The sequence below is a fragment of the Gossypium raimondii genome, chromosome 8 (genome assembly GCF_025698545.1).
Source record: "Gossypium raimondii isolate GPD5lz chromosome 8, ASM2569854v1, whole genome shotgun sequence".
Lineage (NCBI taxonomy): Eukaryota > Viridiplantae > Streptophyta > Magnoliopsida > Malvales > Malvaceae > Gossypium > Gossypium raimondii.
Window position 1 is genome coordinate 23,950,003 of NC_068572.1, and position 10,955 is coordinate 23,960,957.

Genomic DNA, 10,955 nt, shown 5'->3' on the forward strand with positions numbered 1-10,955 from the left:
AAATAATCCTTACAAGATCAGGATATTTGCCAATTAAGCACTAAGACAAAGAAGAACACTTGAGCTAAATGAATATAATGAAAGCTCACAAGTGTTTACAAGAAAATGTATGAAAGAATTAAGCTCTAGGTTATTTTGATTGATCTTTAAGCTTTTCACATTACTCTTATTATTACTAGACCTTTGGAAGATAGTATTTATACCCTCTAATTGATTTCCAACCATTGTGGTTGTTGTAAAAGTGAATATAACCGTTGGGGATGAAACACTAGGTCATTAACTTCACCTTCAGCAACGAGTATCGATACCTACTAAAAGGGTATCGATATTTTTTGTAATTAATGCAAATTTCAGTGATCGTTGGAGCAGGAATATCAACACCTTAAGAAAAGTACCGATATCGGATCGATACCTACCAGGGTTTGTTAGAAACAGAATGTCAATTTTGTATTGATTATCAGAGGGGTATCGATATCTTGTAAATATCGATACTTAGACAAAAAGTATTGATATTTTTTGTCCTAAAGCAATTCTAACTTGTTTGAAAATGGTTAAAACATATTTGAAAATATTTGACTCAATTGAAACCATTTCAACTTGATTTTATCAAATTGCTTAACTTTACTTTTATTCAAAAACACTTTATATCAAAACATATTATCCAATAAGGCTTAGTTTAACATAATGTCAATTTATTAATATAATGAACAATAAATGGTATACTCGTAAGTTTAAAAGTTTTCTCGAACTCGTGCTTATATATATTATATTATCGATTATAGATAATTTAAATTTAGCCTCTAAATTTAACTTTCATTTTACAAATTTACAATTTTACATTTTTTTATAGTTAGTATATTTTTAATATTTTTAAAACTTTATATAAATTTGAATTTTAAAATTTTATATAACTTTTAAAAAATTTAAATAATGGTGTGGTAAAATTTTAGAATGTCACATCATCACATTTTAACAGTGTTATAGAAAAGAGCTAAATTATTTCACGAAATGAAAGTTCAAACATTAATATAAAAGATTAAAAGATTAAAACTAAATTAGAAAAAAATAGTTAAGTTCAAAGAGAAAGGGTATGTTTGATAAATCATTGAAAATGTTTATTTTATTTAAAATGAAAAATTTTAATATTTAATATATTTTAACAAAAAAATTGAATAAAATAAGTAAATATATAACTACTTAATATAAAAAATATTAATTTAATTTAATTTTATTAAAAATTTTAAAATAATTAAATTAATATATTTATCTTTCGGGGTAAACTACACCCATGGTCACTTTTGTTTACCTTAGGTTACGTTTTAGTCACTGAGCCATTAATCGTCGTTAATGGTGTAACGGTAAGCTGACGTGGCACGTTAAATCATCATTTGAAACAAAATTTTAGGTTAAATTATACAATTGATTCCCATATTTTTTTCGTTTTAAATAATTTAATTTTTTTTCTTTTATGTTCTTTAAACTTTTCCTCTTTTTTTCCATTCTCTTTTGTTTCTCCCTCTGTTTTCATACCTTTCCCATTTCTTTTAACATATTAGGAAGTCGAATTGGCAATGAAAAAAGAAGTAGGAAGTCGACTGTCATCATTTGCCTATAACCAAAACCCTATAACCAAAACCCATAAACCCATACCATGCTTCTTTCTTCACTACCAATTCGACTTCCTGGTATGTTAAAAGAAATAAAGAAGGTAGAAAAACAGAGAGAGAAGCAGAAGAGAATGGAAAAAAAATTAAAAAAAAAGAAAGAAAGTTAAAAGAACATAAAAGAATTAAATTGCTCAAAACGAAAAATTATGGGGACCAATTGTATAATTTAACCTAAAGTTTTTGTTTGAAATGATGATTTAACGTGCCACGTCAGCTTACCATTACACCATTAACGACAATTAATGGCTCAGTGACTAAAATGTTACAACACGATAACGTAAGTGACTAAAACGTAACATTTCAAACATAAGTGACTGAAATGTAACCTAAGGTAAACAAAAGTGACCATAGGTGTAATTTACCCTTTATCTTTCGTACCGCCTAACTAAAATCATATTTTAATTTATTAAACTCACCTTAAATGTTTTTTCTTAACGAGACACGGTCCCGCACAGTCGGATTCGCCAACGTGCACATTCAACGGGCAAGATCGATCCATCCAAATTCCGCCTCATCTTCATTTCCCGCATATCGTAACTTCCTAAAAACCAAAAAGAAGAGAAAGAAGGGGAGAAACAGCAAACGCAAGGCAAAGAGAAACGGTCGTAAATTTTCCGAGGTAGAAGGGAAGCAAAATAATACGATGTCGTTATGTTGCTCCTTGCCAACTGCAAAATCCATGTCTCTCTTCTCCAAAAAACCCCATGGACTCATCAAAGCTTCTTCTTCTTCATCCTCCTCTTCTGCTGACATCCCCGATTTCCTCTCTGCTCATTGGTAGGTTTCTTCCGATTACCATAAACTTTAATTTCTCGATAAATATATGATAACAATTCAGACTTTTTCTTTGGGTTCAATTTCCAGGCTTGAATCTAGAAGGAAAAGACCTTTTGGCCCAAGGTTAACGGTAAGCTTTTAGCTTTGTAATTATTTCTAAGTATTTTTGTAATCATAAAGTTTTGAAGCCCAGTTTTTTACTTAATTATTAGGTTTATGCGTTTTGCTATAAAATGTTTTGTTTGATATATATATATAGTGTGTGTGTGTGTATTTGATAATATTATGTCATTTTGCTGTTCTGTTCAAAATTATGCGTCAATTTTTGTTTCTTATAAAAGTTTCAGTGAAAAACAAAGAAGAAAAGGATCAATATAATGGAGTCTAAATTTTGAATTATTGTTAAACAATGTTAGTATTTTCTTTTGTGTCGGGAGGTAAAAGCAATCAATAACGAAGTTATACTGTTGTTATAGTTTAGTGCGGAAGAAGCTGTTCAGCACCAACTTGATGCATTAAAGTATAATGACCAACCTCGACAGGATTACGGGATTGAAGTTATGTACAGAGTAAATTCCTGAAACCATATAGTTCTCTTCTCTTTCTACAAGTTGACTGTTTTATAACGTATAACTTATTACACCATTAAAGTTCTGTTTTTGGGTATGCTCTTTTGACAGTTTGCAGGATTTGATCCTTTTGAAAGGTCTACATATTTTGGACCGTTCTTTGACCTAGGACAGGTCGGTCAGTAGGTCGATAATGAATTTTGCAAACTTTTAGGATTCTTGTTCTATAGATGCTGATGCTTTTTCTTTTTGGCTGGTTTTCTTCTGCTTTCATCTTCATATAGTTCGAGCGGTTTAGGAGAATTTTTCACCATTCAAGTTATCGAGTATTGCTTGGTCACAAGGAGAGGAAGATCTTGAGCAGTTTGTTTGTCAAGGAGGTATTGGATTAATTCACGTAGGTGATATGTTTTCGGACCTTTGCCAGTTTGTTACCTTGTTTTCTTTCTAATCACCTGTCATTTTTTTTCTTGCATCTTGGAGTAGAACCAATTCAAGCAACGGATTTGGATACTTGGAAGTCGTCCAAATGAGGAAGAAATATTCGAGTTTACAATGGTGCAGGTTTGTACGTCGATCTTTTTTGCTAGTCTTTTGCAGTTCTTCCCGGGAACTAATAATACCATTTGTGCTATATAGCATGTTCTTATGTGTTATGTCTTAGGGACATCAGCTGGTAAGAAATGTTATCATATGGAATAGGTAAAAGCCTTTTGCTCAGCCTTTTCAGTTTTAGCAGAATTTCCTTCTTTTAAAAGATCGAATCATCCTTGAACCAAGGGTATGCTTGATTGAATGGAAATATGAAAGGATAAAAGTGGAAAAAAAATTAAGTGAGCCTGGTAGAAAAGAAACGAGAAAAATGCTTATTTTACATCCTAATGCGTAAAAACAATTGGACTGATGAGAGGAGAAAACAAGAGGTGGTAGTTCAAAATGATGCCTTTTACAAAATATTTTATTCTTTCATCTTTCTTTTCCATTTTACTAGGCAATGAAGGGGTAAAAAATTATTTTTTCTTTCAAGATTTCCATCATTTCTACTAAACACACCAATGAAAAGAATTGTATTTTTCAGCCTTTCAATTCTCTCCACTCTACCAAGGAAACTCTAAACGTTTGCTGTTTATGTTCATAAACACATGGTAATTCACTAATTCATGTATTGAGACACTGAGAGTTGTTTATTGTCATATGACCTGGCTTCTAATGACCTTCAAAATATATGAAACAAACTTGAAAAAATTTAACATATCTATATCAAACTTACATACTCAAATTTGAGTAACATAGTTTTCTGGTTGTTTAATTCCCGTTTTCAAGACATTTGAGGAGGGAAAAATAGGAGAGAACCAACATGATCACATCTTATAATGAAAAAATATGGGAGACAGAATGAACTAACAAAATGTAGCTTTTGATTAGAAATTTGGAATTGAACACTTAGTTCCTAATACCTGTTAGTAGCTTGTTTTTGGCAGAGGATTGGTGGTTCATGGGATGGGTATTGGTTGACAGAGAGTTTACATCATGACGGAGATGCATTTGCCGGTGGTTTGGCTTACTGACAACAGTCGACGCGGGTTGTCTCTGAATTACGTGTATCTCACACATTCATGTAGATAATGCCACTTCCTGTCATGACCAGCCTCGACAAAACTTTGTAAATTTGAACCTGTGAATATATTTTATATATTTGTCAACATTTTTTTCTTTTTTTTTTCAGTCGTTTATCATGTTAGATGACACCATTACAAATCAAATTTTAAAATTGTTAACTAAAGGAACTAAATCGAATGAATAGTTCTTAAATAAAATTTTATCCTCAAACATGTGGTCTTTTATTTGTTTTTATGAAAGGAATTCTTATACGGGTTTGATTATATGTTCACAAGCATTTTTGTTTGTTTTAGTTATAGTTTAAACTCAAGCATGCCTAATTTTAAACTAACTAAACTTGAAGCAACTTCTATTAGACAAATGCTTTGCTACAAGTACATTAGTGAAAATTGAAAATAGTGATCAACCCCTTGAAGGGTTGAAACAGGCCAAAACTCAACAGATACCGAATATCTTACAATACCTAAATTAACATTCACACAAACCATACCAATTGTATCAAATTCGGAGAAATGTAGTGAATGCATTTTGCTGAAGCAACAAAATCATTTAATGACATGAACCGGCAATGGTCACATTGACTAACGAAAGTGTTGAACAAGACTAACAAAATTTCAGCTCAAAAGATAAAAAAAGGACACATTTATAAACCAATCACAACTGGCATCATTAACGCCATATCTCATGTCATTCATGCATCACAGCATCCTTATCGTCAAAATAATTCCCAGAAGTATAGGAATTGATCAAATTCACTAAGATAACAATAACCAATTCCTCTAGAGAACATTACCAGCTTTTAATTGTTATTTCTTCGCTTGTGATGGAGCGGTGAACTTGGTGAGAACAAAGCAGTCGGGAGGGTCAATGTTTGTGTAATAGTTCTTGATTGTCTCCGTGATTTCAAATCCAAATTTCTTATAGAAGTTGATGGCATCTTCATTGTTTGTCTGAACATGCAAGTAGATTTCCGGTATCTTTTGCTTCGAACAGAGATCAAGAACATGGTTCAATAGCCTTGTACCTGCACAAGATTTTTAACGAACTATGGCTTCTATTCAGAATCAATGGGAACATAATTTTTCAGCAAAAACATGCGGAGGCAGTTAGTTACACTCTACATTTCTTCATCGTTGACCTCATTGCAATTTGCAAAAGACAACCATTATTGTGCCACTGAACATGTGCAGATATTTTAAGAGTGCGAGTGAAACAAGAAGTGATCAGATTCAAATTATAGGTATTGATAATGTTAAAGGACAATACTAATATCATCCAATTAGTTTCTTGCATGACCTATTCCAAGGAAATGTTGTTTGTCTACTCACCAATTCCTAGCCCACGATATGGTGCTAAAACACCCAATGTCATGATGTACACACGGATGGCCCCACCTTCCTTCTTTTCCAGCCGGCAAGCAATTGATCCGACACAGATGTCACTGTAATATGCTGAGTTAGCATGCAAAAGAGTGATTATTAGAACAAAATACTAATTTTTGGATAACACAGGCCATTCTCCAACTTAAGCTCTCATCAGGTCTCAACTCATGTAATAGCTATGTACAACAATCACATCATCTGTTACGTGAATATGCATGCGTCACCACAAACAATTTAGTCCGAGCCATCAAATTGAATAAAAAATAATTAATTACAGCTTTCTAACCATCAATGTGTAACATAGTAATTGATATCATATGATGAAGCCACTATGACAGGGACACTACAAACATGCTCTGCACATTCATAAGATCATAGAGTTAAAAGAGGATAGAGTTGCTCAAAACTTCAATTGAGTGTATTTCTTAGAGCATGACTTGAGGATTAAGGAGAAAATAAAACAAATATGCAGTTACCAAGACAGAAGGAAACGATAAGATAACTTCTCTTCAAAAAGTAACAGGTTTTGAAATTTCTACAGTTTCTGTGAAAAGATGTAGACCATCAAGCTCAATAGGTGCCCTCCAATGCAAGGCAGCAAATTTCAGAATCAGGAAGTCTTTAGCCAGGGTTTTTATGACTTTGAAGTTCACCAGAAAACTTCAGGGATAGCTACTACCCGCTATTTAACAGTGTAAAAGCAATGCATAAGGAAGGATGTATTAACATTACACAATATGCAGAAGATCATGGAAGAAAAGGTGACTGGACCAGCTAAGATTGGTAACATATTTGAGTGTAAGGCAGCACAAGCACAACAGCAGAAGCAAAGAGTGTTTTTGAGGCATGTTTTCATGAGGATGAATGGTGACACGCATTTTTAGAGTTCCATAAGCCCAGAATATTGACCATTGAAAACAAAACACAATAAATAGAGCAAGCAATTCAATATAGGTCGGGTTATCTAACCTAAACTATCTAATCCAACAAAGCATTGCTTCTACCAATGATCACATGAGAAGACACTAAACTGATAACCGAAAACATGTTAACGGTATCGAAGGTCACTCATTATCAATCAGTGTAGGTTGTAGTTTCAAGACAGCCAAGTTCATCATTCAGTAACTTGAAACATCAAGGATAAAGTTTCTGGTCTTGGAGAATGTATACATATTAAACCATTTTTCAATCATGTATAATCAAATGCCAATATAAATCAAACTGGCCCATAAAAGGCCATCAATCTTCCGATGCAAAGAACCAAAAAGCAAAAATCAAACGCAGAAATCAAAACCAACAAAATAAATTCCCATAATAGGATACTAACTACATACGCAGAGGGAAAGAGAACAACAATAAAATTCCCAATAGATGGCATATACTAAAGAACACAAAAGAAAAAAAAAACAAGATTCAAAAAGAAACCAGTGCAAAGGCCAAACAACATTGGACCAACCAAAAAGAGTTCAACAACTTTCAAAAGAAAAAAAAATGAAAACCCAGAAAAAGATTAGGAAAAACGGAGCAAACCAAGCTTGGTGAATTCGCCAGAAGCGAGAGCATCGGCGTAGTACTTATCGTTGTAACGAACAGGGAAGAGAGCTGTGTTGAGCTTCTTCAGCTGCATCACGTTCTTGTCCCTCACTCCATCAAGTGATATTGCTACTTCTCGCCCAGCCCCCATTTCTTAACTCCTTTGCGATCTATTTGGTCTAAGAAAACAAAAGACTTGCAGAGGGGATGTAAAAATGGTGTGATGAGGGATTGTACAGAAAGACTTAGATTTCTTGTACGTAACAAAAGAGGAAGGGTAGAGGTTGGCTTTTCAATTTACAGCGACGGTGGAGGGATTCGCTACTCTTGGAACTTGGGGTTTCTCGTTTCCCACATTTAATGGATTTGATGGTTTTATTGTGTACTATGATGTTCGAAGGTCAATTTTTTCCCAATATTTTGGGTTTGGGCCTTAGTTTCTAAATAAAAGAGACTTGCACACTCGGTGGCCTGCTGAGCTGATAACAACTCCTTGGCCTGCATGGCCAGAAGAACTTCCCTTTTTTTTTTAACGAAAGAAGAGCAATGAGTTAATATATCTGCGCCATCTAAAAATTTATGATTCATGCCCCCTCCCAACCACCCTAATTTCAGGATATTTTTTCAATGTCACATCTATGTTTTTGCTCCTAACTCATACACTAATTTATTTTCTGTTTGAAGCATGGTTTTCTTTCTCTTTTCTCTATCCTTGGAGAACTATAACTCTTCTATGGATTTTTCCCTTTTTCTCATGTCATTTGGTACCCTTGATCAATGAAGTCAAAGGAAAAGATTATCCGCCTGATGGAAAGATTAGATTGCTTAAGCTTTGGACAAAGACCTCCCTCAAAGCTTTTGTTTGCATTCATGCATTGCCACCCCTCTATGGCTCCTAACGCCAACCCCAAAGTACAAACGAACAAGCTGCACTCTACAAAGACTAACCCTCAAGGGTAAAGTGAAGTGGAGATTGTTTGGTGACATTAGATAATATAGCTTGATATCTAGTTTGGTTGTATAAACCTCATTTTTATGTTTTTATTTTTATCCTAAATGAATGAATGAATGAAAAAAAACTTAAAAAAAAAACCCAAAAACAACTTAAACTCTGCAAACCAGGAGCAAAAACTTAGGGTGAGTTTGGATAGGCAATGCGTTTACCTGCGGTTAGTGTAAAAACAGAGGTGGCGGTAAGATAAGATACTGTAGTGATACTGTAGCGTGAGACAAAAAGTAAGCTAAACGCACCGCACCGCACCCAATCGCCCATCCAAACTCACTCTTAGTCTGCTTATCAAGAAGAAACACAATAATAAGAAAATGTAAAATATAGGATATTTTATATAATTTTTTATGACCGTAAAAAGTTGTGGGTGTTCAATTTTCAAAAATTGTGCAAACTATTTTTTTTCTCTTTCATGTTACAATAATTATAGTTTATATTTTAGTTTAATTAATAATGGTGATTTTATTATTTAACATTATATTATACTTCAAAAAAAAACAAATTCAACTGGCACACATTTATACTAATGGTTATTACAATTTATTAATTCAACCTCACTCATAAAAGATTAGTAGAAAGTTGTCAAGCATCTATCAACTAACCTCAATAATAACTTTCAAACATAAGATATTATAAATGTTAGAACTCCTCATTAGCATATTTTAGTTTTAAAAAGTATATATAATTTGTAACACATTACGTCCGATTCGATCGTTAGATTCAGATATGGAACGTCACAAGTCAAAACCATTGAAATCATTAACCTTTCTTTTTAAACCAACTTTCAAATTTGGCTAGTGCCTGATTATCAGAGCAGTGTCTCGTTATTTTGAAAATTTACATGGTTGAAAATGAATTAAAAATAATACCACGCTACTTTAAAAGATTAAAGACATGAGTGATAGCTTTAGACAGAAGCTTAGAAAATATCTATAGGCTCAAACGAAATTTCCTATCGAGTTACTGCTCGAGCAATAATTTAAAACCCAACTCAATTTAATTCGATAACACTATTAACCACGTTTAATAATAAGCCAACAAGGCTACCCATAAACATTCAAAAGTACAAAATATCATTTTCAAAATACAGTTTACTTTCAAATGGTGGCATCTAACAATCGTCCTAATACCCCAAGCAAATACATGTTACCCACAAAAAACAAAGAAGGCTCACAAATGGGTTGCTGATCTGGCTAATTCCCTATTATCACAATGTTGAACCTAAGAACATGAAAATAAAAAGAAGAAACTAGGTAAGTTCGTAAGAACTTAGTGAGTTCTTGGGAAATAAAAATCCTACAATAAAAACCATTAAACATTAAGAGATTAGATTTGAAATGACAAACTAGCACGCCATATTTGGAGGATACAACTCTCTTTCTGATTCGAAGAATCCGCTGGCGGATACTACCGTGATCAAACTCAGCCTACCGGTGGACACTAATTGTCTTTGGAAACTCGCATATGATGGACACGAGCATAACTGTTGTAACACCCCAAACTCGACCAAGTTGGTACAACCCAAATCTGGCGTGCCACATTAGCCACCTAAATGACTCTTCTTTTAATTCCCAACCATTCCTCCAACACACCACAATTTACATCATAAAGGTAAGTTATGTTATCACAATGCAGCGGAACCAAACATGAATCATAATACATAATGAGCAAAAGATGTAATGGCATAAAACATGTGAACACATAGCACTTGCCTTGTATAAGAAAGAAGGGTTCGTATAACAAATAATAAAGTTTTCAGGATTTGCATATAAGTACGTAATTACCTAAGACTTACCTTTAAGTTTCGCATATGTCATACATTAGAGGTTTGCATAATAATATGGGTTCGCATACAATAGGCTTCGCAATAAGAAAGATCATACATTCAAGGATTCTCATACTTTATCCAGTTTTACAAATATATAGGAGTTTTATGTACAAGAGTTCTTGCGTATATCATGCTTTTGCAAACATGAAAAGGGGGCACTTGTATAAATACTTCACAACAATCCTACCTAAGGAGCTAAGGCATGTTCGCACATGGGCTCGTACATAAAGAAGAATAACATAGCTCTTAATTTTATTCATACTGGAAAATAATTTAGTCTAATCAGATAAGCAAATGTACATCTACATAACTTTAGTTAACTCGAAAATAAAAAGAAACACAAAGAGTAAACATTCGAGACTTGAAATCAATAGTGAAGTCGTTAAACGTAATATTTCTAAGCCCAACAGATCTTCATATTGCCTTTTGTCAGAGTTTGCTGGTACCTATCCTGACTTTAGCCTTGCTTGGATCACTCTCCTTGCCACTGCCTTTCATGCGATCTACTTACCTACGAAGTAAGAGAGGAGTGGGTGAGTTCTTTTGAGAACATGGTGAATATACAAGAAT

General features: G+C 33.4%; 2 protein-coding genes across 3 annotated transcripts; one reads left to right on the plus strand and one right to left on the minus strand.

Moving 5' to 3' along the window:
- The first annotated feature begins 2,139 nt into the window (after nt 1-2,139).
- On the plus strand, nt 2,140-4,716 carry LOC105791068 (uncharacterized). The gene is made up of 7 exons (XM_012618946.2): nt 2,140-2,444; nt 2,532-2,574; nt 2,921-3,013; nt 3,125-3,187; nt 3,298-3,393; nt 3,500-3,577; nt 4,495-4,716. The coding sequence occupies exons 1-7, from the start codon at nt 2,311-2,313 to the stop codon at nt 4,579-4,581; spliced, it is 594 nt and encodes a 197-aa protein (XP_012474400.1). The 5' UTR covers nt 2,140-2,310; the 3' UTR covers nt 4,582-4,716.
- On the minus strand, nt 4,410-7,913 carry LOC105791069 (uncharacterized). Of its 2 annotated transcripts, XM_012618951.2 has the most exons (4): nt 7,546-7,913; nt 5,962-6,084; nt 5,427-5,657; nt 4,410-4,688 (listed from the first exon to the last, which is right to left on the minus strand). In XM_012618951.2, exons 1-3 carry the CDS (start codon nt 7,697-7,699, stop codon nt 5,440-5,442), a joined length of 495 nt encoding a protein of 164 aa, XP_012474405.1. In that variant the 5' UTR covers nt 7,700-7,913; the 3' UTR covers nt 4,410-4,688; nt 5,427-5,439. The 2 variants fall into 2 exon arrangements, with proteins under 2 accessions (XP_012474405.1, XP_012474402.1); XM_012618948.2 differs by lacking the exon at nt 4,410-4,688 and having other exon boundaries at nt 5,261-5,657; nt 7,546-7,912.
- Between the last annotated feature and the right edge of the window lie 3,042 nt (nt 7,914-10,955).

Bases quoted from the DNA above. Each gene is read 5' to 3' on its own strand.
- LOC105791069 (XM_012618951.2), bottom strand. From the start codon at position 7,699: ATGGGGGCTGGGCGAGAAGTAGCAATATCACTTGATGGAGTGAGGGAC. The intron at 6,085-7,545 runs GTTTGCTCCGTT...ATGCTAACTCAG, and splicing joins TGGCGAATTCACCAAGCTTG to CATATTACAGTGACATCTGT. The intron at 5,658-5,961 runs GTGAGTAGACAA...AATCTTGTGCAG, and splicing joins ATATCGTGGGCTAGGAATTG to GTACAAGGCTATTGAACCAT.
- LOC105791068 (XM_012618946.2), top strand. From the start codon at position 2,311: ATGTCGTTATGTTGCTCCTTGCCAACTGCAAAATCCATGTCTCTCTTC. The intron at 3,188-3,297 runs GTCGGTCAGTAG...ATCTTCATATAG, and splicing joins CGTTCTTTGACCTAGGACAG to TTCGAGCGGTTTAGGAGAAT. The intron at 3,394-3,499 runs GTATTGGATTAA...ATCTTGGAGTAG, and splicing joins GCAGTTTGTTTGTCAAGGAG to AACCAATTCAAGCAACGGAT.